We start from the raw sequence: 25,891 nt of genomic DNA, 5'->3' as shown, positions 1-25,891 counted from the left end.
AGACCAGCTTCAGCCTGATCTCACGGGGAGCACTGGAACAAGAATTGCACCCCCAAGTCATCCCACCCTGAAGCCAGGGAGCTGGCTTTATGTCCTGAAGTCAATCACTGGCCATGAGCTGCTGGGGATAGAGGAGCAGTATAGGATACCTGCCCAGGTGAGGCAGGACTTGGCCACTTGGCAAGGGAATTTTCCAGAACATGGGGGAACTGAGAAACATTAGTAGCCACCCTCACAGAAATGTGTGTGGGTGCAGGCCCAGTAAGGGGATCTTGGTGGGGTACCAACAGCATCCCCTACAACTTCCAAATTTGTTTCCTGCTTCTCTCTCTCAAATGGTACATGGGAAGTTTTGGCATTATGCTTAGTTATACTTTTCTGCCCATTTGTAGACCAGATAGCCACAACCCAGGTGCCACTATCCCACAATTCTTCCCTGTAATTTGTTCTCCATACCAAATTGACACCGTCACACCAGCACCCTCTCTTCGTTCTTTTAAAGCCAATGAACTTTACAGTGTTTTTCATAACATCCAAATCTTGGGTGTCCCAGAAGTGTCCCAGAACAGCCCTCAAGTTAATAGCCAAGATGAAGGAAAATACTTGCTCCCCAGATAAGCAGGTCAGTCTTTCATGGAACCAGAAATCTATCCAGCTTATACTATGTGCCCAGTCCTGGTTGAGGAGCTGCTTTACAACAGAAACTATTTAGTGAGATGGGTCCATCTTATTGTTAACTCATTGGTGAGTATACATAAAATTATTTTCCTAACAATTTTACCAAGCTTTGTCAAAATCTAGCTTTCTGCTGGGGAGCAAATCATTTAATATTTTCATGACTTTGAAATCACTTGTGTTGTTAACACAGCCTCATTTTTGGCCTGAAGACTCAGTTTGGCTCAGAGTAAATCCTTCACCTTGTAACCAAGTCAAAGCTCTGCTCCCCCGCATGCTCCCTACCCTCACCGTAAACCCTCTGGTGGCCCCAGCAGCCTGGGGTGGAAGGAGTATGGTCTACTCCTCTCAGGCCCCCCACACCTCTTTCCCTGGTTTACCCACTGGTGACAAGGAGAGGGAAGAGATGGCAGCTCCTCCCATGATGGCTTGGTGGTAGGCCAGGGCCCTTTTCCTGTTGGCTATAATCTACTGCCCTGTGTAGTTGCCCATGGCCCGACATAGAAGGTGAAGGTCACTGGGCCCCAGTGACAAGGGCTTCAGGGTCAAGCAGCAACCCCAGGACCTGCCCAGGCCTTATAAGACTCAGCTGCACTTCATGGCTGACCCACCCCATTCCTCTGACGTAAGGAATCCCATGCCCCATGCTGCAGCCATTTCTGCCGCGACTGGAGGCTCCAATCTCATCTTCCTTCTGCAGATTCCAACCTTGGGGTCTACAGGCACATTTCAGATCCACCTTCAGGACCCCTCAGGAGACAGAAACTGGAGGAGATAATCATTGCCCCCTCTTCATCTGACCATGCGGTCTGGCCCATTGCTCTTTGTTCCTCTCCAGGAAACTAAAAGCTGAGCTCATTGAACACTAACTAACATGCTCCACATGCATTTAGTCCTCACAACCACCATACGAGGTAGCATTAACATCCCCGCTTTACAGATGAGGAAACAGAGGTGGAGAGCATCTGAGTGACATGCATCCAAGTGGGAGAGAAAAGATAAACCCAGGCAATCCAGCATCGAGCACACCTTTAACTGCCCTATTGTCTGCCTCTGGGTTGGGCGTCAAGCCCAGTGGCTGAACAGACATCTGCACAGGGAACAAGATGACAGTCTCCCCTTCACACAAACACCCCCAAATTTTATAAACATTATACATGGGAACCAGTTAGGCAGATTCTCCCCTCTCCAACAGCCCCAGAGGAAATCCACAGATCTTATCTCATTGGCTCTGACTGGGACCTGGGCCCAAGGCTGAACCAATTGCTATGGCCAGGGGATGCAGCGTCCTCTGACTGGCCAGGCCAGAGCCACATCCCACCTCTGGAGCCTGATGTGGACCCAACACATCTTGCGTGGAGCAAGAGTAGGGAGGAGAGCTACCAGGGGATGTCAGATGCTCCAAACCAGCAGACAGGGGAGGGGGTGCTGGGCAAGCAATCATAATAGCTGTCCACTGCACACACCGGGGAAGGCTTGTGGTGGCTTCTTAGGTCTAGAGGCAAAGAAAAGAGTGCCTACTATGGCCAAAACACAGTGCCCAATACTTTATCTTAAAGTTACCTGGATTAACCCTCACAAAAATCCCATCAATTTTTTGGCATTTTACACGTAGGAACACTGAAGCACTAAGAGATTAAACTCACTCACCATTACCAACTTAGAAAGTGCCATTTTTCTTCCATTCTAAGGAACTGTTTTTTTCATTTTGCAGTCCCAAATTGGAACGCATATGCCAGTCACTGGAGTGTCGTGGTTTCATAGGCAGCATTTTTCTTCATAGGAGCACATAACATAACGGCAGTTCTCACAGTTAACGGTGTTTTAGATTCCACGAGATCCTGGTGATGCCAGGAACGAAGCCCAATCCTGTCCGACTCTGAAGCCACATGTTTTCCATACCTTTGGACTGGGGCAGGGATGCTGACACGTTGGACTTTGCACATTATGAGAAAGATAGGAGAAATGTCCCTGATAGACTTTTCTTCTTGCACTTGCAGGGGAGGAAAACAGCGTCATTCCACTATCCCGGGGGAGGCGCCAAGTACAAAGGGGAGGCCGTCCAGCGGTCCCTGGTGGAGCCGTACACCGACCCAGACAGCAATGAGACGGAGTGGAGGGAGAACACGGATACCGTCATGAACTGGTTCAGTAAGGAAGACTTTGACTTCGTGACTCTGTACTACGGAGAGCCGGATAATGTGGGACACCGCTTTGGGCCCGAGACAGAGAACAGGAGGGTGATGACTCAGCAAATCGACAGAACCATCGGGTACCTGTTGGAAGCCATTGAGAGGCACAGCTTGACTGAGCACCTCAACGTCATCATCACATCTGACCACGGCATGACCACTGTGAAAAAGAAGCCCAAAGTCACTGAGATCCTCCTGACCAACTACATCAGCTTCAGGGACTTGGTCAAGTTTGATATTGTGGACTATGGCAGCTTTGGGATGCTCCTGCCCAAACCAGGGCAAGAGGAAGCCGTTTACCAAGCGCTGAAAAATGCACACCTTCACCTCAATGTCTACAAGAGGGAGGAATTTCCAGAACGCTTCCATTTTGCCAAACACGAGTGGGTCTTGCCAATCGTGATGTATGCTGACTCTGGTTATAACATCAATGGGGTGAGTAGATTCTAAAATGAATAAATTCCATCTTGAATTTGGAAGGCAGTCACTAGGGAAGGACCGTTCTGAAAAAAATTAAAACATAAGTGCATGCATGATGAGTTGCAACCCACTGTTTTCCAAGTGTTCCCCACCCCCCACCCCACATCCCAGACAACCCATCCTGTCCCACGTTACCATTATGCAATGATAATGACACACATCCCTGACCAAGGTTAAGTGTCCAGAGCTATGTTAAAAATTTAACATGAGTTATTTCATTTTTGTCTTCCCAACAACTCTAAAGATAGGTATTCTTATCTCCCCATTTTAACGAGGAAGAAACTAAAGCTAGAGAGAAGTGATTTGGAATTAGAATTGTAAGGCTGATGTCTGAACCCAAGCCTATGTGTTTGATCATTATGCACAAATCACCAAGAGATTGACCCAAAAAAACACCTTCTGGTTCCCATTTGCATATATCCAGAAATACGCAATCCTGTTCACTTAAAAATTTATACACAGATGCCCACAGCAGCATTATTCATAATAAACAATAGGTGGAAACAACCCAAATGCCCATCAACTAATGAATGTGTAAACAAATTAGGGTCTATCCATACAGTGGAATATTACGTAACGATTAAAAGGAAACGAAGTACAATACATGTTATAATTTGAATGAACCTTGAGAACATTATGCTCAGTGAAAGAAGTCAGATGCAAAAGACCACATATTGTATGATTCCATTTAAATGAAATGTCCAGAATACACAAATCTATAGACACAGGGCATAGACTGGTGTTTGTCTAGGGCCGGGGGAAGTTGGAGGGAATGGGGAGTAATGGCTGAAGGGTACAGGCTTTCTTTTTGGGGGGATGTAAGTGTTCTAAAATTGGTTGTGATGATAGTTTCACAACTGTGAATACACCAGACATCACTGAATTGTATACTTTAAATGGGTATATTGCATTGTTTATGAATTATATCTCAACAAAGCCATTATGAAAAAAATAAGGAAGCCTGAAGAAGAAAGTACCAAAATCAATGCTAATTGTGAGACATAAGTGAGGTCTTTTTTTTTTTTTTAACTACTAACCTATAATTCATGGCAGAACAAAGTTTAGGTGTTCAAAACATCACGTGACAGAAGACCATCCCAGGTACAGCTTGAAGAATCCTTGTCTAAGGCTATGAACAGGAGTCAAACATTATGTTTACAATCTGTATACTCAGCTTGCTACAAGTCCAGAGAATAACACATATGGGAAAACTCATAAGCTTATTGTTTATTGTTAGTGGAAACATTCACAGTAAAATGCAACACTTTATTGGTATTTTGTAATCCTTCAAGTGGCCTGGAGCTAATAAGGCCTTGCCAAGAACAGATTCCATAGTCACTGGCCTCTTTTTAAACCTGGTTCATGATGTAACAGGTTGAGAGGGATGTTAAGACATTTAATCAAACAGTCATATTCCCAGAGTGACCAACTAGATAGTCTGAGAGACAGGATGCTGTGATCAGTTTAATCTTCCAGAAAACTGACCATTAGACAGAAAATCCTTTGGGCCTCAGTGCCCTCGTTGAATCCACTTCTCAGATTCCCACCCACCTGCCTGCCTTGATGGGCGTGACTCTTCTCACTTCAGGACTGAGGAGCTTGCAAAGCACATGAGGCCATCACTGGGGGGCACTCAACAGTTCTTAACAGGCTGCTCCATGGCCTCAAAGGCCGTTGGACCAGTTTCTTTAGACAGGTGAGGGAGCCTAAGCTGAACAGACAAGAGCTTTCTATACTGAACAAGCCAACTAGGAGACCAACTTTTCAATATACAGAGCATCACATGTCTTACATGCCAGAATATATGTTGGTCCTAAGAAAATATAAACAGTGCTGTGCTGTGACTGATGTTACCTAGTCATTTGAAAAGGAGGACAGACAAAAACCAACCCAGCATTCATTAAACAATTACCTACAGTCCTTACTCCCTCCTCTCTAATCCTCTCCCAGACTCCAAAATGATATAGATAGATAGATGCACTTCTGTGCCTTAAGAAACATACCTGGCTCTAGAACCAGTCTGGGTTCAGATACCTGCTCCAACACTGGCTACTACATGACTCAGGGCAGTTTCCTCAGCTGTAAAATGGGGATGATAATGATAGTGCCCTCACTTTAGAAAGCATTCAGAACAATTCACAGTACACAGTAAGCCCTCTATGTTTAAGCCTATTATAACTGTCAGTATTACTATCTTAATGCTGTTTCTAATGGGTATGTTTTTCTTTATTCTCTTCCTTAAAGATCTTCCATTCCTTCCTCTCTCTGCCACTGCAGACAGCAGTGTCCTTCCTTGTCATTTAAGTTTTCAAAGACTTCCTGGATCCAACAAGCATGACATTAACTAAAGGGCAGTTTTCTTTCAGGGGACTGGAATCTAAAATGGCTCTTTTGTTATTATTTTTTAGCAAATTATATTTCAACAAAGGAGATCATGGCTTTGATAATGTCTACATGGACATGAAGATCATATTCAGAGCTTCTGGGCCAGATCTCAAGAAGAATCACCTGGCTGAGCCTTTTGACAGCATCCACAACTACCCCCTCATGTGGAAGCTCCGGGGGGTTACCCCTGTGCCCCACAATGGCTCCCTGGCAGTCACCCAGGAAATGCTTATAGACGCTTATGACCAGCAGCCAGGTGTGATAAAAAAGCCACCACTAAGAGATTGGTAGTGTGTCCTGAGACAGAAAAGATTCAAAAGGGGGTTTCCTGAATGCGGGAAAAGTCAAGCAGAATAATCCTGTTTCCTGGCAGCTTCAGTGCCCCCAGCACAAGATTATCATCAGCAGCTCTGAACAGGTAGCAGAAGAAGTAGGAAATCCCTCGCTGTGTTGGTGACATTTTATATAGTGCCTGTGGGGCAAGAAGGAAGGCTCTCCATAGAGGAAGTCAGGCGATAATCCTTCTGAGCCTCAGCAAGCATGCATAGTCTGCGCCCAGATACCCCTTGTAGATTCTGAATAGCAGCCTTCCTTCAGCAACTCTGTGCATGCGGGTGCCTGGAGGAAAGAAAGCTGCTCACAGGGGAAGAACGAAGCCTTAGCACTCTACTCATGGCTAAAAAGAGGGGCAGGGGTTCCTGTAAATGAGGTTGTGAATTCTGAAGACTTCAAAATCCTAAATCTGGGTGATATAAAGGAAGAAAGGAAGCATCTCTGGGAATTCATTTGTTTACAAACACTGGCCAGCTTTTCTTTTGCGGGGAGAGACTTAGAACACTGCCGGATGATTTATCAGATGCTTAGAGCAACCACACTTAATTGAAATGGAGTACAAAGAACAGCTTCCTGCACCCTTTTCCTTTCTTCCAAGCCACTGCCCACAATCTTCTTGTGAATTTACTGGAAGCAGGCTGTTTTGCAGAAAACTAAGTGAATGGATGGCAATTCTCTAAGTTATTGAGAATTTTTTTTTTAAGTTTTAGAGTTTTGCTACAACTCTTTGGCCCCTACCGCCTGTCCCATAGTCCCGGGAGCCTGAGGTAAGGTGTGTTTGACCACCAGTTACTGATAAGCAGGACATCCCACCAACTGATTTTCAGCGAATTGGCTTTTGGCAAAGTGGTCACTAGGCAAATGGGTCATTTGGCGAATAGGTTGTTTAGTAAATCGTCTTTCAACGACTTGCCCTAAGAGATTTCTCTACAGTGAGCACTTCCTTGGGTTAAATGTACATTTTGTTTCCATAATTAATATTCACTAGCACCTCAATGGGAAACTTCCCAGGGACCCAGGAGCAGCCTCTTAATCAGATCATTTAAAACCATCTGATTTTTTATTAACAGGAGCGGACATGCAGAGGGCATCTGCTCTCCAAAATACAGCTATCAGTCTCGGGATTGTCGCAGGAGTTCTTGTGGTTCTCTTTGTTGCTGGTGTGACATTCACGGCCTTTGGTTGGGAAAAAAGTGAGTAGTCTCTGCGGGTTTTCTATGGTTGATCAGTGCACATAGTAATAATCCATTTCAACCACTTCCTGAGTGCCTAGGGGTCCAGCACTTTGACAACCCAGTAACCAGGGATATCCTTGTGGGCTTGCATCCTGGACAGTCATACAGGGCCCAGGACTCAGAACAGCCCCCAGCTTGGTCTGATCTCAAAAATCTTGATTTTTTTTAACAAGGGCCCCATTTTCATTTTGCACTGGGCCCCAAAAATTATGTTCCGGTCGCATGCGCTTCCCAGGGCTGCTGTAACAAAATACCACACACTGGGTGGCTTATAACAACAGAAATTTGTTGTTTCACAGAACTGGAGGCTAGAAGTCTGAGATCAAGGTATCCACATGATCCCTCTGAAATCTGTAGCAGAGAATCCTTCCTGCTTCTCCTAGCTTCTGCTGGTTGCCAGCGATCCTCAGCATTCCTTGGCTTGTAGACACAATCTCTGCCTCCACCGTCACACGGCCAACTTCTCCCTGTGTCTCTGTCTTCACATGGTGTTCTCTCCTCTTATAAGGACACCAGTCATGGGATTTACGGCCCCCTGTATTCCAGTATGACCTCCTCCCATCTTAATAATACCTGCAGAGACCTTATTTCCAAATAAGGTCACACTCCTATGTACCCAGGGTCAGGACTTCCAACATATCCTTTTGGGGGAACACAATTCAACCCATAACACTGGTCCTGCCACCAACCAAAGCATTCTGTGGACCTGTTGCACCTCTTTCTACATTTCCAAAGTTATATAAGGAGATTGAGCCTCCCGCAACCCTTATTACACCCAATCCTGACCGTTTCTCTACGTTCAAAGAGCCCCTGACTCAACAGTAAGGGGGCCTCCTGAATACTGTAAACAGCCTAAGGAAAGTCAGAACTTTACTTAACCTTAACTCCATTACAAAGCCCACATTTAACATAACTTATATTTGAACTATAAAATTTTCCTATAAGTTGAAACATGACCTATAAAGGTCTCTACACCCTGAAGCAACATTTTAGAAAGAAATCAGTTGGTCCTTTTCTACAGAAACCATTAGCCATAGGAGGGATAAAGGAAAAACCTCAAGGTACTCATTGAATGGCCAGTCCCACAGCATAATTTCTAAAAGGCAACCATTCCATACAGTTAAAATGCATTAGCTTTTTATCATCATCATTTAAAAAAGCCTCAAATCCAGAGGCTGAATCTTTACTATAACATGTGCACGTACACGTCTCCTCTGCCACTGACAGGACTAATTGGATATACCCTAATGCTTCTTGAAACATCAACACCACCTGGAATTTTCACTTTTTATGTTAAACAGCAGTCCTAATCTTCACTTACACCTGAACACACCACACCTGTGAGGTCCATGGGACATTACAAATCCCTTCAGTGCCTTGATCCTTCCAAGTTCAGATCTGAGATGTATTACCTTATGATCTTTGTCCCCACACCAAAGCCCACACACAAAGATAAAGGTATCTTCTGTGTGCAGGTCAGTGGTGTGGCCCACTCAGGGTTCTTCCCCAATCTGCTAGCTATCTATGGCATCAGGAAGGCTGGACCAGCCTAGATTTATTAATATCTTAGTATAACATCATGCAGTATCACTTACTCTGGTGTTAACTGTGCATGTCCTTTTGCTCCTCAGAGGAAAGGCAATTAATAGCTATTATGTGTGTTAATAGAAAGTGTGGTATTTATGAGTTTAACTGACCCATTCCTCTTGGTGTTCACTGTCTCCTGCAGGCAGAAAGCTGATCAAAACAGCACAGGTGAACCAGTACGCCTGACCAAGCTCTGACATCGTTCCTTCAGGACAAGATGCAACCATATCATATGTCAGGTGTTTCTACCCCAGGACGCTGTGACTCAAAGGATTTATGCAATATCTCAGACCCAGAAACCTTTAATTCCGCGTAAAAACACAGCAATAACCACAGTCAGTCCTCTTTATAAATCAAGTGTTGACGGAATAAGACAATTTTTGTGTCAGATGCTGTGCTCACGTGGTTCTGGTGGAAGAAGAACAGATATAAGAGAATAAATGCATTCAATTAGAATTAATTCTCCTCTCTCGTTCTCATAGCTGAGCAGGGCTCAAGTGTTTCTCATCTGAAAGGGGTAATAAGATTTCATCTGTCCTTCTCATCTACCTTGTGCAAGCACATTTAACAAATTAGCTCCCAAGACACTTCCAAATGGAGTTTTATGAGAGATTTGTGAAGGTAAATGTATTAGACTTTGAACAGAGTTCAAACTCCAGAGGCAGCACCAGTGCCTTTCACTGTTCTGCTTTTCACTCAAGACATAATAAAGTCAAATGAAAGAAAATTTTTTCTTTTCTTCCCATCCCCACCTCTGTACCACTCTTACTCTTCTTCCGGATTCCTTTCCCTGCAAAGTCAAAGCTACTACTCTAAGCCCTCATAGTTCCATGTGCTCACCGGCGCGGTACATATTGCCATTGTACTTCTTTATTTGTTTGTGTGATAATTAGTTCAATACCTACTTCCCTCACGAGACCCTGAACCCCTGGAGAGCAGCAACCACTCGGGTTCTTCTCACTGTTGCATCCTCAGTGCCTGATAGTGCCAGGCACATAGTTGGCGCTTAATAAGTATTTGGTGAACGAAAGACTCTATGGGTTAGAAACAGACCCTAACTGGGGTCTGGGGCTGGGGGATCAGGGGCTCCTACCTTGTGTTGGAGGACGTCATTGAGAGGTCAATGAAATCGAGGGTAATCATTGTTAAATCCATCACACCTGTAGCCTGCCTTTATCGCTCAAGCTCGCTTTAGTTTTTGCTATAAAAGACTGGCAAGTCCTCTAAGCCTAAACAATAAGACGTAGCCTAAACAATAAGATATAGCCTAAACAGTAAGATGTTTGCCCAACTTGTTTTCCAGGAACTTGGAATCAGCTGTCTCTAGTTCAAGCTGGTTAAGACTGGTTAGGACCACCGACCCTCCAACTGGGCATGCGCGAGTGTCCGTTCGTTGACCTTCTGACGTCAGAGGGCCAAAAACCCCACCCTCAGAACCTGCTAACCATTTTCTGGACAAGCGTCCCATGAAGATGCCTGTAGCTCATTTGCACCTGCGTGAAACGACCATTACCTCACATTTTTCCTATTTACAATCGCCTTACCCCACGCCCTCCACGTCCCAGACTACCCGGCTTCTGTAGCCCATAAATACGCCAGCCCCTCACCCACAGGGAAGCAGGTTTGAGATTTGTTTTCTCGTCTCCTCACGCGGCTACCTTGTGAATAAACCCTTTCTCTGCTGCAAACGTCGGCGCCTCAGCGTTTGGCTTGCTGCGCCTCTGGCAAACGAACCTGTTGGGTAACAAGGTGACCGCCGGTTGACCCTCTGAGCCGGTCCCAGTCAACCAGGGTCTCCTCACCCCACCACGCCCTCAGAAGTACATTCTGCCCCCTGTTCCCACAACAGAAGCTGTTTCAAGGATGCAGCCTAGGGAATTCCCTGGCAGTCCAGTGGTTAGGGCTTGGCTCTTTCACTGCTGGGCCCTGGGTTCAATCCCTGGTGGGGGAACTAAGATCCTGCATGCCGCACAGCTCGGCCAAAAAGAAAGAAAAAAAAAATGCAGGCTTGAGAGAGCAATGTTCTGTGGAGATACTGGACTGTGTACTGACTGGACTCCGTTAAGGCTTCGCTATAAACTGTTAAGATTCTGGCAGGAGTGTGTGGAGAGGCAGGACGTCATTGAGAGGTCAATGAAATCGAGGGTAATCATTGTTAAATCCATCACACCTGTAGCCTGCCTTCACCGCTCAAGCTCGCTTTAGTTTTTGCTATAAAAGACTGGCAAGTCCTCTAAGCCCAAACAATAAGACGTAGCCTAAACAATAAGATGTAGCCTAAACAATAAGATGTTTGCCCAAGTTGTTTTCCAGGAACTTGGAATCAGCTGTCTCTAGTTCAAGCTGGTTAAGACTGGTTAGGACCACCAACCCACCGATCTATTCTCCTTGAGGTGCCCACGACATGCCTCGTAAGTTCCCTCACTTATTAAAACTGCCACCTACCAACCTGGAGGGGCCTGCTGCTTTCTTCGGTCTCTCCTTGCCCCCGTGTACGCGGCAGTTTGCCAACCAACACCTTTGGCTCGGTGCCTTTTACCAAGGCGAGAAAAGTCTGCGAAAGTCTGAGCCCACCGGCCCACAGACCTGAGGAGACGCCCGCACCCGAGGCTGAGCTTGAGGGCGCAGTCCCAGAGGGGTTGGGGGAGGGCTAGGATTAAGCCCAAGGGACGACGCGTCTGCCCAGAGGGCTCCTGCCAAAAAAGACCCTCGAGAAGGCTCTGGAAGAGGGAGAATGGTTACCTGGCCCTTGGCCTGACTGGGAGCTCTCGCCGCCCCGCCCAGCGGAACCTGGCGCCAAACCCTGACTCCGCCCCCACCGAAACCCTGGCCACGCCCCTTCCGACCCTGGTCCCGCCTCCCAGGCCCCAAATCTGCCCCAGAGCCCGCCTTCAGGGCCCGCCTCCAATTTTCCCAAGTCCCGCCTCCCAGGACCCCTGCAACGCCTCGACCCACCCCCACCCCACCTCCGCAGGCACCTCCGGGGGCACCGCCTGCTAAACCCCGGCTCCCTACCTAAGCCCCGCCTCCCAGGACCCAAGAGGCGCCTGGCCCCGCCCCAAGCCCCACCCCGGCTCCGCGCGTTTCCTCGGGCCGCCTCCCGGCGCAGCCCCGCTCTCCGCTTCTCTCGGGCAACGCCGGGGCCCGTCCCCGCTCCGCCATGGCGCCTGAGGATAGCGCTGAGGCTGCGCCCCTGCTGCGAAGTTTCGAGCGCCGCTTCTTGGCGGCGCGCGCCCTGAGCTCTTTCCCCTGGCAGGTGGGCGGTGGGGAGCGCGGAAGGCGGGTGGGGGGCGCCGGGGTCGCGGTGGAGCGGGGCTCCGGGCTCACCCCTGCTCGCCCCGCCACGCGGCGGCCTCTGCTCCCTCGCGGGCCCCGGCATCACGTCCGGTTCCCCGGGCATCGCTGGGGCCAGCGCGGGCTGGCGGCGGGGAGAGGAGGTCCACCTCAGCACCCTTGGGCCCACCCTGCGCTCAGCCCCCAGCTCCGTCCTCCCCTGGGCCCTTCCCGCCCTCCGCTGTCTCTGCAGACCGAGTCCCACGAATTGAAGGAATGCGGGGTTTCCTCCCAACTCCTTTTTTCGCTGGGTTTTTAGGGTCATGGACAGTTTGTGCCTTTTTTTAGCCAGTTATTATCCTGGCCATTGGGTAACAGCTGCTGCTGCTCATTTAAACAGCCCACGTCCTCAGGGCAGCGGGAGACCACGCTGCGTTGAACTCAGCGACCAGGTCACAGACCCCTCAGGCCTGGGTGTTCTCATCTGTGTCAGCAGCATTGGACAAAGCCCTCTCAGAGGCAGCTGATGGAAGAGACAGGGAGGTACAAAACAGTCCAGGAAAGAGACGAAAGCTCACTTCCCTGCCCTGGGGACCTGCCATTCACACAGAGGCGCGTGGCCGAGGCAGCAGCTTCTTTCTGCCAAGTCCAGGGCTCTAATGACGCTGCGTCCTTTATAATCCATAATTCAAGTGCGGTGAACCCACTGGGATGACTCAGTTTGAACATATCTTCCTCCCCAGGTCTGCCCCATCTTAAGAGTGGAGGTTAGTCATTTGTGTTTCATTGACATAAACCATTTAGCATTCTGGGAGATCATTTCCCGTCAGAAAGGAATGTGTACATTTTTTAACCCCAAATTTAAACTTTCATGACAGCATCCATTGGGCCCAATTCATATCGACTATAATTGTTCATGAGTGAGTGCTTACTCTGCACCAGTCCCATGCTAAGTGCTCACTTAGGCTCACCCACAGCACCCATGTGGTGAGAACTGTTCTTACCATTGGTTTGACTAGAAAAGAAGTTGACAGCAGCATTGGAGCACTCAGACCTGGGAGACAGACAACCTGCTTTGAATTCTGGCCCTGCCCCACCCCACACAAGCTGTGTGACCTTGGGCAAGTGACTTCGTCTCTCTGTGCCTTTATATTCTTATTAGTAAAATGGGGGTATAATGATGCTTAACCTCATAGGGCTGTTGTCAGGATTACATGAATATGTGTTAGCTAGTACTTTTTATTCTGTCAACGAATGTTTACAGAATGCCTTCCACAAGCCAGGCACCAGTATCAGCAGAATACAGACAAAGCCCTGATTAGATGGGAGAGCCAGAGAATAAACAAGTAAATGAATAAGCAAGAAAACACGGGGAGATGATGGTGGCTGGAAAGTCAATAAAACAGGGAAATGCATCAATTTAGGAGAGTCGGGAAGGCCTTCCAAGGAGGTGACAGGAGCCGGGACCTGAACAGTGAAGCAGCCATCCTGCCGTGGAAAGGTTTCAGGTTGCCCACCAGGTGTTAATGCTGTGGCTCCCCCTGTAATTCCAGTTCAGCCACAGAGCTGGTCTGTGACCCAGGCAAGGCTAAGCTGCCAGGGCTAATGCAAACCAAGAGTCTGTCTTCTGATGTTCTTTCTCTGACTCATCCAGGTGTAACCCGGAACTTCTCAAGGTCAGGCTTTCAGCTGCCTGTGCCTTCCACATCATTTGGCCCCAGGTCCCTGGGGAGAGATCACTTAGCACTTTGCCAACATGTCCCATTGCATGTTTAATGTTCCTGTGATAATGCCCTTGAGATTTCTTTCTCTTCCCCCTCTCTCTTTGAATAGAGCCTAGAAGAGAAATTAAGGGACTCATCAGGTTCTGAGCTGCTGCTGGATATTTTGCAGAAGGTAAGAATCACAGAATCACTGGAATGCATCAGTGGCCTGATTTGCCCATGAAGACGTAACAGGTGCACACGTATCCTTTAAAAAGAAAGACGCTGCATCTGGGTGTGAGTACCTCAGACAGCTCCGGCTCTTTTGTTTTCTTAGATAAAGACATCAGAATATACAACAAGCTGCATGAGAGGAGGGAACCTGGGGGATGTTTTTTTAAACCGTCCACAGAGAAAGTGGAGATGACAGCTGTAGGAACATCTTCTAGCATTTGCTAGCTGCTCAGAGACTTTTTTTTTTTCAACGTTTAAGGGGAAAAGAAGCAGGCAAGTCTTGCCCACCAGTGTGTCTTTTCTAGTTGTGGATGGGCCCCTGCTTTTTGTAGGTGGGGTTTGGACTCTAAGGTGCATCTGGGTGTGGGTAGAGGAGGGACCACCACTCTGCCCGGCCTGTCCCACTCTGCCTGCCCCTGGCCATGTGGGTCAGGTGTACATCACAGTGCATCCGGGCTCTCTACCCTCTTACGGGTCATGAATCCTTCTGAAAACCCAAAGGTGTGGACACTACCCCAAGGAAAAAATGCTCCAGAAGAGTACATTTTGTGTACAAATGCATGGGAATCATACACACCCCTCCAACCACTGGTCCTGTCCAAAGAGCCCAGGGTCAGAATTCCTGTCTGGAGGGTGAACCAAGAGTATCCATCTGACCACCGTGTCGAGAAGATGCACAAGCTAGGGAAGATTCCCAGGAGATCCAGCAGTTCAGGACTGCGAGCTCAGACCTCTCTGAGGCCATTGTCATGCAGTCTGCTCTGATTTTTCACCCCAAGGTTAAAACCTAACACCCGCCAAGCCCCTGAAGAGTTGTGTGGACATTTTGTGGCCCTTGAGTAAAATCACATCCCTCCGGCCAGCAGGTCCCATGTGACACAGGCCCTACTCTCACTGTTCCCGTCCCCTGCCCTCCCTCCCAAAATGCCAGGTGGGGGCCTGCACAAGCTACCCAGCTGCCTGGAACTCATTCCCCTGCTCTCTGCTTCTCTCAGCTTCAGCCGAAGTGTTGCCCTCAGAGCCCCCATCCCTCTCCACTACATCCCAGGCAGAGTCCCCACCTTCCTCTGTCCTGGTCAGCGCAGCACCCCACCCGGGGGTGTGATCTCCAAGAGGGCAGGTGCTGAATCTGCCTTGTCATACCATTTGGAGCTCTCACCCCTTCCATGGAGCCAGACAGTCCCACATTTGTCCTCACTACAAACTCTAGTTCCTGCTGGCTGCTCTGGGAAGGGGGATGTCTTAGTCCTGCTATAACAGAACCCCACAGACTGGGTGGCTTGTGAACAACAGGAATTTATTTCTCACAGTTCTGGAGGCTGTGAAGTCCAAGATCAAGGTACCAGGAGATTCAGTGTGTTGTGTGGTCCCACTTCCTAGTCCAAAGACGCTGTCTTCTTGGCTATGTCCTCAGATGACAGAAGGGGCAAGGGAGCTCTCTGGGGTCTCTTTTATAAGGACACTAATCCCATTTATGGGGGCTTTACCCTCATAACCTAATCACGCCCCAAAGGCCCCACCTCCTGATATCATCTCAGTGGGTGTTAGAGTCAACATGTGAATGTAGAGTGGACACAAATATTCAGTCTACAGCAGGGTGTTAGCCTGAGTCCGTATGCCCTATGTTCCTGCCCAGAAAGGGCATTAGAAACACTGCCATGGTCTGTGCCACTGTAGTGGAGAAATATTTTTAGGAAAGGGCTTATATGTTAAACTCTTTCAGATGCATAAGGGTCACCCAGGGCCAGAATTCCAGGAATCGGATAACTGGGGTTTGCCCTGTATTCACTTGAAGCTCATGGGAGACTTAAGGCGGAGTCTCTCCAGCAACCCACACTGTGTTCCTCGTCACAGACCGTGAAGCATCCTCTGTGCATGAAGCATCCACCCTCAGTGAAGTATGCCTGGAGTTTTCTCTCAGAGCTCATCAGAAAGGTCAGTGATGGGCACTGGCCATCTGGTAACCAGGCAGCATCTAGGACTTGGCTGGCTCTCCAAACGTGGGCTTTGCCTGTTGGAGCCCAGATCCATCCCATACTCTTTGCCTGCTCTACAGATCCCCGTGTAGCAGGGGGCTCCCTGGGCAACTGCTCCCAGCTGAGTTCCACCAATGAGAAGCCATGGAGGGAGGGAGGAAAGGAGGGGCCAGGGTACTTCCTCTGTGCTTTGAGGGGTCTCCAGCAGTGGCTGCATCTCCTCTGTGGTCCTGGTCCCCCATGGAACCTTCCCACTCCTACCAGGAACCCCTGAATGTGGGAAATGCCACCTTCTCCTTCTGTCCTGCCAGCTCTCACATATCCCATTTCTCCTGCCCTACACTACACCTCACCCTCACCCTCTCTACACCTCTCTTTGAGGTCCCCCAGGTCCCCCCACCAAGTGATCTGTATTAAGTCAATCACATCCCAAGTCTCCCCTCCAAATTTGGTGAAAATCCTCCAGCCATTTTTACAAGTCATAGTAAAAGTAAACAGGTGGGGGCTTCCCTGGTGGTGCAGTGGTTGAGAGTCTGCCTGCCGATGCAGGGAACATGGGTTCGTGCCCCGGTCCGGGAAGATCCCACATGCCGCGGAGCAGCTGGGCCCGTGGGCCATGGCCGCTGAGCCTGCGCGTCCAGAGCCTGTGCTCCACAACGGGAGAGCCCACAGCAGTGAGAGGCCCGCGTACCACAAAAAAAAAAAAAGCAAGCAGGTGGAACCTTGGTTTGATTCACGAGGGTCAACTTAATCCTTTTGCTGAAGCTCTCGCCCTGCCCGCCCCCAGCACGAGGCTATCCACATGGAGCCTTTGGACGAGCTGTACGAGGCGTTGGCGGAGGTCCTGACGGCCGAGGAGCCCACCCAGTGCCACCGGAGCTACCTGCTGGTAGGAGACATGCGCCCTCCTCCACACACACACAGTTGATTCAGGCTCCAGTCAGCCTCATGTGGCTTCAATCCTGACTCCTCAGCTCTGTAGTCTTAGACGAGGTCAGTTAACCTTCCTGAGCCTCGGTTTCCCCACCTGTAAACCAAGGACTTCAACAAATAACACCTGTCTTACGGGGTGACTGGCGTTAAATTAGGTAACACACATGAATTGCACAGCAGCGATCTGGCGCTCAGACCTCAATAAATATTTGATGGATGGATGTTACAGGACAGCTGTCTCTCCCCACTGTCCACTGCCACCATCACCAGGCTGACCTGGTGCTTGGCCTTCTCACTGGTCACCTGGCTTCTTACCCCACAGAAGTCCATTCTACACACAACAGTTTTTGTTTTCTTTCTTCTTTAACCTTTTATTTTAAAACAAAGACACAGAAAACCATGCAAAAGAATTAGATTATCGAATTGTTGCAAGGCGGCCACCACGGTAACTGCCAATCTAGCCAAGGACTTGGGCAGCCAGCCCACAAAGCCCTCATTTGACCCATCCCAGCCCTCCCGCTCTTTCAGAGTAATCACTGAGGTCGTACCACTGCCATGTGCACCTCTGGGCATAGTCTTGCCCATTAACTAGGTCTGGCTCAAAATTTCCCTTCATCCGCAGGTCCCCCCAGCTCTTCCTGGCAATTTGGCCTGGACAGCTTTCCACAAGCTGGCTTTTTGTTGCACACACGTGGTGCTGTTCAGCTTGTTCCTCTGTCCTCTGTCCCCCAAAAATTGGCAGCTGGATTCACAGGCCCACTCGGACTCTTGTCTGTTTGACCCCTTTGGCAAGAAAACAGCCTGGGTCCTAGAAGTCACGTCATCTCTTTTTTATCCTCTTCATGGTAGCACTTGTGGGTGCTTAAAGCTTAGACTCATTAATTCATTGAAGGATGCAAAAAGGTGATTTTTCTTATTTATTTATTTATTTGTTTATTTATGGCTGTGTTGGGTCTTCGTTGCTGCTCACGGGCTTTTCTCTAGTTGCAGTGAGCAGGGGCTACTCTTCGTTGTGGTGCGCGGTCTTCTCATTGCGGTGGCTTCTCTTGTTGCGGAGCACAGGCTCTAGGCACACGGGCTTCAGTAGTTGTGGCACGTGGGCTCAGTAGTTGTGGCACACAGTCTCAGTTGCTCCATGGCATGTGGGATCTTCCTGGACCAGGGCTCGAACCCGTGTCCCCTGCATTGGCAGGCAGATTCCTAACCACTGCACAACCAGGGAAGTCCCAGTGATTTTTCTATCATTTTGTTTTCATTCATTAGCTGGAGAAATTTTATAAGGAAGTGCCTCCTTTCATCCGTATTTGGTTACCTACTGGTACAGCTAGTAGAGGAAAGGCAGAATACAGACTTCTTTCCTTTTCAAGATAGTGAATTGGTTTCCTGTCATTCCCAGTAGGGGTTCAAACCATTGCAAATCGCATCGTTACTGAAGCTCAAAATGTGCTATTTTGAGTCACTTCAGATAGGCTTCTTTTTTTTTTTTTAAGTAATTTTATTTTATTTATTTTTGGCTGCATTGGGTCTTCACTGCTACGCATGGGCTTTCTGTAGTTGTGGCGAGCGGGGGCTACTCTTCATTGCGGTGCGCAGGCTTCTCATTGCAGTGGCTTCTCTTGTTGTGGAGCACGGGCTCTAGGTGCACAGGCTTCAGTAGTTGTGGCACGCAGGCTCAGTAGCTGTGGCCTGCGGGCTCTAGAGCACAGGCTCAGTAGTTGTGGTGCATGCACTTAGTTGCTCCACGGCATGTGGGATCTTCCCGGACAATGGCTCAACCCCGTATCCCCTGCACTGGCAGGCAGATTCTTAACCATTGCGCCACCAGGGAAGTCCCCTCAAATAGGCTTCTGGGTCCTTTGACATCACCTCATAGTTTTCTTACTTTAGTTTATGTCAAGCTTTTCCAGACTCATCTTGTATGTTTCCTGCCCCAGACCTGGAATCAGCCATGTCTTCAAGAAGCCCTAGTTTCTTTTAGTGGGAAATGATATTTAGAGACCACAGTCTGGGCATTAGGGATGATCATTGCTGCTGTCTAGGCCTTTCCGTGGACAGAGCTAGGATATGGGTGGAGATACATATCCATACTTTTTAAGAGAAAATACCTCATGAGTCCATATCGATGTTTCTGATTCAGGATCAGAAGGGTTTTCACTCAGCCTCTTCGGCATTGGATCCCTATCTCCTTTCTTCTGCTCTGGAAATTTTGGTTCTCAAGAGCATAGGGATGATGTTAGGATATCCCCCAACTGCCTTTGGCTTATCCCATATTATTCGTGCATGCAGCGATCTCAGAACAACAGCACTAATCCCTCACACCAACTGTGGTTACTGAAAACAGCATAAATTTTTATATGTGCCACCCTCATTCTCCCTATATAGACATCATAGAGCCGTTACATAGTATTACCACAAACTAAGCAGCTCAAAGCAACATAAATGTGCTATCTTCCAGTTCTGTAGGTCAGAAGTCTGCTGGGCTCAGCTGCTTACTCTTCTTTGAGTCTCACAGAGCTAAAATCAGGGTATCTGTAGGACTGGGCCCCCGGGGGAGGACCATTCCAGGCCCTTCAGGTCATTGGCACAATTGCGTTTTCTGCAGCTGCAGGAATGTGATTCCATTTCCTTCCTGGCTCTTGGCCCAGGATTGTTCTCAGCTTCTAGGAGCCGCCCTGTCCCCCTGACTCATGGCCCCGTGATTCCAAAGCCAGCAACCACCTCAAATCCCTCCTGCCTCTTTTTCTTCTGCATCTCCCAAACATCAGCCCTGATGATTAAATCGGGCCCACTTGGATAATCCAGGATCATTTCCCCATGTCACATTCTGTAACCTTAAATGAATCTTCAGAGTCCCTTTGCCAAGAAGCACAGCACAATCACAGGGTCCAGGGATACGGGTGGAAACATTACCGACCTCAGGCACATACCGTAGTCTGTTACTTTTCAGTCTCTGTATTGGTCCATATATTGATGTCTCTGTAGCCATTTTGGTTGTCTCAAGTTCATTTTCTAGGAGGTTCTTTAAGAAGGGCTCGTCGGATGGACCTTCCCGGACTTCTTGCATGTTGATAACAGATTGAGCCATTTTTACTTGAATCTTGACTCACACCTTCTCTCCCTGAGTCTCTTAAATATATTCCTCCACTTTCTTTGGCATAAAGCATCATTGTGCAAAAACCTGATGATAATTTAATTTTCTTTCCCTTTTATGTCACATGCCCTTTTCTCTTAGATAGCCAAAGCATTTTTTTCTTTAAAGTCCAGTAATTCTATTAGACTACGTCTCGAGGTTGTGATCGTTCTGAGTCAGTGACCTCAGGTGCAGTGTATACTCTTTCAATATTCATTTCAAATCTGTTTGTTTTCTCAGGAATGCTTTCTTGAATTATAATTTTTAGTATTTGTTCTTTGCTTTTGTTTCATTAAAGGTACCTAAAAATTTGTGGCTTAAACAACAGAAATTTATCATCTCACAGTTCTGGAAGCTATAAGTACAAAATCAAGGTGTCGACAGAGTTGTTTCTTTCTGAGGCTGCGAGGAAATGATGTGCTCCAGGCCTCTCCTCAGCCTGCAGATGGCCATCTTCTCCCCGCGTGTGTGTCCTAATGTCCTATTCGTATAAGGACACAGTCAGATTGGATTAGGGTCCCCTTATGTCTGTATTTTAACTTGATTCCCTCTATAAAGACCCCATCCTCAGGAATTCCCTGGTGGTCCAATGGTTAGGACTCCGTGCTTTCACTGCCAAAGGCAGGGGTTCAATCCCTGGTCGGGGGAACTAAGATCCCGCAAGCAGCACGGTGCAGCCAAAAAAGGAGGAAAAAAAGACCTCATCTCCAAAAAGGTCACATTTTGAGTTGCTGGGGCTTAGGACTTCAGCATATGAATGTTGGGGGGAAACGATTGAACCCATGACAATCTCTTAATTTCTTTTTGATTTTTAAAATTTTGCTCCTTTTCACTTCCTGTTTCTCTTTAAAGTTTATCTGTTTTTATGTTTTGGTTTGTTGTTATGCTCATGCTTTTTTGAGTAGCCTTTATTTCTGAAATGATGTTTTCTGTTATTGTCATACATTTCTAAGTGTTTCCAGTAGCCATTCAGGCCTTGCCTCGGGGCCCTCACACCCCCACTACCGGAGCAGGCAGGTTCCCTCCTAGGTGGGCTCTGGGGTCACTGTCCTCGGGTCTACCACGTGCCCTGTTGCTTCCCTCTTCTGTCCCCACTGACACGTTGAGCTCACGAGGGTTGTGTCACCTGCTCAGAACCCGCCAGTGGCTCCCCATCACATTTAGACTCAAATCCTAATTCCTTATGTGATCCACACCTGCCCTGGTTGCTGGATTAATTCTCTCTCCCTGTTTCTGCCTAGCCCTCCGGGGACTCTATCACACTCTGCGAGAGCACGGCCATCATTTCCCACGGCACCACGGGCCTGGTCACGTGGAATGCCGCACTTTACCTGGCAGAGTGGGCCATGGAGAACCCAGCGGGCTTTGCTCACAGGTGACCTGGGGGTGCAGGGCTGGGCACCAGGGAGGTTTGCCACAGGGGGATCACAGACACAGCCGCTTCTCCCTGTCATGCAGGACTGTCTTAGAGCTTGGCAGTGGAGCCGGCCTCACGGGCCTGGCCATTTGCAAGATGTGCCGGCCCAGAGCATACGTCTTCAGCGACTGTCACAGCCATGTCCTCGAGCAGCTCCAAGGGAACGTCCTTCTCAACGGCCTCTCATTGGAGCCAAATGTCGCCGCCCTGGCCCAGCACCCAGAACACGACACCGCCGATGCAGAGAGCCCCAGGGTGATGGTGGCCCGGGTGGACTGGGATGTTGTGACGGTCCCTCAGCTTGCTGCCTTCCAGCCGGACATCGTCATTGCCGCAGGTACCGCCCAGCTTAGGCCACTGGAGTGTGGCCTCCCTGAAGCTCCACCTGGCTTTCAGTGCTGGGAAGGGGACCACCTTCCAGCCAGTGAGTGAGCCACCTTCAGTGAGCCACCTCCCACCAGTGAGTGCTGCCTGGTGGGAGGAATGATGGGATTTGGGTCGTGTGGGCCTCCAGGGTGACATCAAAGCACAGAGCGTGCCTCTTGGGTGCCCTAAAGCCACAGCCCTCCCATTTGAGACAGTGGCCATGCCTACTGCCACGCTAATGGTCCATCCTATAAAGGAACCAGCTCTTCCCAGCAAGGCCTGCGATGAACAGAACAGGCCCCAGGGCACCAGACTAGGGTGACCAGTCTTAGCCAGGCCACAACCCAGCAGACAGACTTCACGTCCCTCTCCAGCAGCCTGAGGGAGGCCTCTCAGTTGCCATCCAGAACCTAAATGAATAGGCCAGAGCAGCCCCACAAAGCAAGGGAGCCGAGCTGGCCCCACCTACACCCCCTGTCTTCAGATGGGGGCGGAAGTGGCCACAGCAGCCTTGTCCTTTCAGGACCACAAAGAACGGCATGATCCTGATTCCTCTGCATGCCCTAGGCCAGGCCGAGGGTTGGGGAAGGAGCTCTGGGTGCCCCCACCTCTGTCAGCACCTGCTTCCTTCTCCGTGCACGCTTGTGTGTCCCTGAGGCCGAAGGCGCTCTGCCTGTGTATCTCTGTCCTAGGTCCTCAAAACGAGTCCCACAAGGAGGGACCACCCACTCTGGTGCAAGGATGGGACCCTTGAGGGAAGGGGCATATGGTGTGGGCACCAACGGGACCGTTGCCCTCCACGGCGCCCACCCAGCCCCATCTGGCCGATGGTACTGTGCTCTGGCCTGGCCATGGCCCTGAGACCCAGGCCCAGAGCGGCTGGAGCACAGAGGCTAAGCAGCTCACCCCTGCAGGCCCAGCTGGTGGGCGGGAGGGGGCTTGCCCCCCACAGGAAGGAAACAAGAAGTCTGAGGCAGTCAGGGTTTGCTTCATTAAGCATCTTCTAAACAGGCCATAGGCAGAGAATTGATTTTTTCTTTTAAAGGAACACCAGTGAGTCCTGGATATTTTTCATGTGTTGCAGTGTCTTTCAGCAGCTCTCTCTGCTAAGGGTTTTTCTTTTTACCCCCATAATTTTCTTACCGTCCAACAGCACGAACCTAATAGAACTGCTGCTTTCCAGGCCTTCACACTGCAGCCCATGTCGGCACAACCCAGAGGCCTCTATCCTGGGGTCCTGGAGGAGCTCCTTCCAGTAACCTGGGGTTTTTATCGCAGATGTGCTATATTGCCCAGAAACTGTCCTCTCCCTGGTCGGGGTCCTGCAGAAGCTCTCTGCCTGCCAGAAGGACCAGCGGGTTCCTGACGCCTACGTTGCCTTCACCATCCGCAACCCGGAGACATGTCAGCTGTTCACCACGGAGCTGGGTGAGCCCCGGGCCCCTGGCTGGGCTGCTGGCTCTGAGGGGCTGCCACCCAGGCCTGCAGGGCCACTGCACTGGCCACACACAGGACTCCAGGGAGGCAGAAATCAGGAAAGTAAAAGAATGGGGCCCTGGAGACAAGCCAGGAAGCCCCAGACCACAATGTGCTGGGCCAACGACCCCCCACCCTCCGCCCAGGAGGTCAGCAGAGGAGCCAGGGCCAGGGAGTTGGTGCTCTGGGGAGGAGATGGCTGACGCAGTGATCTCAGAAGTCTGAGACCAGCAGTCCTACTGTGTGTTTAGGGCAGGTTTTCAGAGACTTCAGGCCTCAGTTTTCTTGCCTGTAAAATGGAAAGGATGGTGGATGCCAGCTGGTGTCAGGGTAGATGAGTTCTGGCCACACAGCAGTCAGGTGCAGGCTCTGGAGGTGGGTCCCAGGTGGAGCTGGGCCACCCCTCTCCAGGTCTTCATTCATTGTACAGCAGAAACATCCACCTCAGAGGTGGAACAGGGCTGGCACGAAGGGTGTGCTCGGGAAAACGGCAGCTGCTGTTACTAGATGAAGCACATAGTAAATGGAAGAGAGAGGGATGCTTTAGAGAAGGGGGTGGGGTCTGCCTGAGTTGCCACTGCTGCAGGCGGGCACTGTTCTCAGACCTGACCTGCGTCAGCCCCTCTAGCACCTGTGGGGGGGGCTGCTGCCATCCTCTGTCCCACCCATGAAAACACCGGGGTGCAGGGCAGCTGAGTAATCACCCAGGCACCCATGGACTGAAGCCAGGCAGCTGGCCCCCACTCTCCACCCCCCACCCCATGACCCCCACTCTGCAGTCCTCACCACGAGCCAGGCCTGATCAGGGTTTCCCACACATGACTGGGCAGCAGTGCAGAGCCCTGTGCTTGCCCCAATCCCCCACCCCCCAAACAAAGCTCTCCCACAGCTGCCTCTGCTGACAGAGAGGACCAGCGCCCACCCCTGTACAGCGTGTCCCACTGACAGCGGGTGCTCAGCCTCGAGAAATAACGAAGTCCTTCAGATGCTTATGTGAAAAAATATCCACGCTGTATTTTAAGAAAGCTGAGTGCTAAACAGCATATACAGTATAAACTCATTTTTTAAGCTCATTTTTATTTTAAAAAAATAACTGTCATGTTAATACACATATGGGGAAACTCCATACACACCAATTAACATTATTATTAACATGTTATACCTGGACGGTAGTATCATGACACTTATACACTGTATGTCTAGTATTTTATTCTTATAAATACTAATTTTTCATTCCTAAAAAACTGATGACAAAACAATTCTTGCCAGGGGCTCGTCAGACATCTGTGCTTACACAGAGGACGTGAGCCCCTCTGATACAGGTCCAGCCTCTGAAGGCACCAGGCTGAGCTGTCAGGCAGACGTGGGTTCAAACCTCAGCTCCTACTGAGCTGTGCCCGGTAACAGGATGGAGGACCCAGACGGGGCCATGACTTTCCAGGGATGCACACGGCCCAGTGGGCAGACGCAGCAAACCTGGCTGCTGTGAGCTGCTTACAAATGGGATTCCTGGTCCCTCCCCTGGAGGCTGATTCCAGGTGTCTGGATGGGGCCTGGAAATCTGTAGTCTGTACCCCCCCCCACCCCCAGGCCTATCCCAAAGCCCCACACTGATAGGGTGGTGTCCCATCCCCAAACCCCACATCCTGAGATGCATATGTTCTGTCTCCAGGCCGGGCTGGAATCCCGTGGGAAGAAGTGCCTCGTCACGACCAGAAACTGTTTCCCTACGAAGAGCACTCGGAGATGGCAATTCTGAAACTAATGCTGTAGATTTATAAATGGTTTTGAAGAATAATGTGAAAATTAAATCACTGTTCTGGAAAGAATGTGATAAAACTTGCACTGGACTTGAATGTTTGAAGAATGTTAAATTCTGAATCGGGAACCACAAACTGTTCGAATAAAATATAAACTGTTCAAGCGTGTAGACCCCTCTCTGCCAGCTGGCTTAGTCCTTAAGAAAATCACCATAAATCAGAAATGAAATTTTTGGCTCAGAGATAAGCATTTCATTCGCGCAAATAAAAAAACAAACCAAGTATGTTCCCCCCAACCTGGACGCAAATCCCTCGCGGAGCCAAGCCCGCTGCACACGTGGCACATCTGACTGCCCTTGCAGGGCGGTGGGCTGCAAAGTCTGTTTTCAAGGCAGGAATCAAAATATTAGGGACACAACCAAGCAATTCTGGGAAAGGCAGACACCAGGAGACAAAACAAGGATGCAGAGATGTTCAAGACGACACAAATAACAGAAATAAACTGGGGGAAAGAAAGACTCATAAGACAGGAGGAGAAAAGAGAGAAGGGATTCAGAGCCTCCAAAGATGAAAGCAGGCTAAGCCAGCTTCCTGGTCAACAAAAACTCCTGATTATTAAAAGTAACTTCATTCCCCAGGCAGTGCCCATTGCCAGTCTTTCAGCTTCCTTCCACCAGGAGGCGCTGATCTACAGAGTGCCCAGGGACTGGCCAGCAGTGGCCGCTGTGAGGAGGGG

The 25,891-nt window shown here is 49.4% G+C and overlaps 1 protein-coding gene, 1 long non-coding RNA gene and 1 pseudogene across 6 annotated transcripts in view; 2 read left to right on the top strand and 1 right to left on the bottom strand.

The window, feature by feature from the left end:
* The window catches only part of LOC307197761, a 90,328-nt gene extending 87,712 nt beyond the window's left edge, over nt 1–2,616 (bottom strand). The window contains exon 1 of the long non-coding RNA XR_013831498.1: nt 2,326–2,616. This is a non-coding gene — a long non-coding RNA (uncharacterized lncRNA). The remainder of the gene's footprint in view (nt 1–2,325) is intronic.
* LOC307197759 (ectonucleotide pyrophosphatase/phosphodiesterase family member 7-like) overlaps nt 1–7,308 on the top strand; it is a 30,116-nt pseudogene extending 22,808 nt beyond the window's left edge. Inside the window, exons 3-5 of the transcript in view lie at nt 2,676–3,306; nt 5,756–5,988; nt 7,136–7,308. The product of the transcript in view is annotated as an ectonucleotide pyrophosphatase/phosphodiesterase family member 7-like (transcript). The remainder of the gene's footprint in view (nt 1–2,675; nt 3,307–5,755; nt 5,989–7,135) is intronic.
* Nucleotides 7,309–12,003: 4,695 nt separating this feature from the next.
* On the top strand, nt 12,004–25,195 carry EEF2KMT (eukaryotic elongation factor 2 lysine methyltransferase). Of its 4 annotated transcripts, XM_079944066.1 has the most exons (8): nt 12,004–12,143; nt 13,994–14,056; nt 15,952–16,032; nt 16,861–16,962; nt 21,378–21,511; nt 21,595–21,890; nt 23,198–23,347; nt 25,068–25,195. In XM_079944066.1, exons 1-8 carry the CDS (start codon nt 12,048–12,050, stop codon nt 25,166–25,168), a joined length of 1,023 nt encoding a protein of 340 aa, XP_079800192.1. In that variant the 5' UTR covers nt 12,004–12,047; the 3' UTR covers nt 25,169–25,195. The 4 variants fall into 4 exon arrangements, with proteins under 4 accessions (XP_079800192.1, XP_079800193.1, XP_079800195.1 ...); XM_079944067.1 differs by lacking the exon at nt 16,861–16,962; XM_079944068.1 differs by lacking the exons at nt 12,004–12,143; nt 13,994–14,056 and adding an exon at nt 14,797–15,436.
* Nucleotides 25,196–25,891: the final 696 nt, after the last annotated feature.

Source organism: Stenella coeruleoalba (assembly GCF_951394435.1).
Source record: "Stenella coeruleoalba genome assembly, chromosome: 15".
NCBI lineage: Eukaryota > Metazoa > Chordata > Mammalia > Artiodactyla > Delphinidae > Stenella > Stenella coeruleoalba.
Note: the sequence above shows the minus strand (reverse complement) of the source record. Positions and strands in the feature narration are given on the sequence as shown.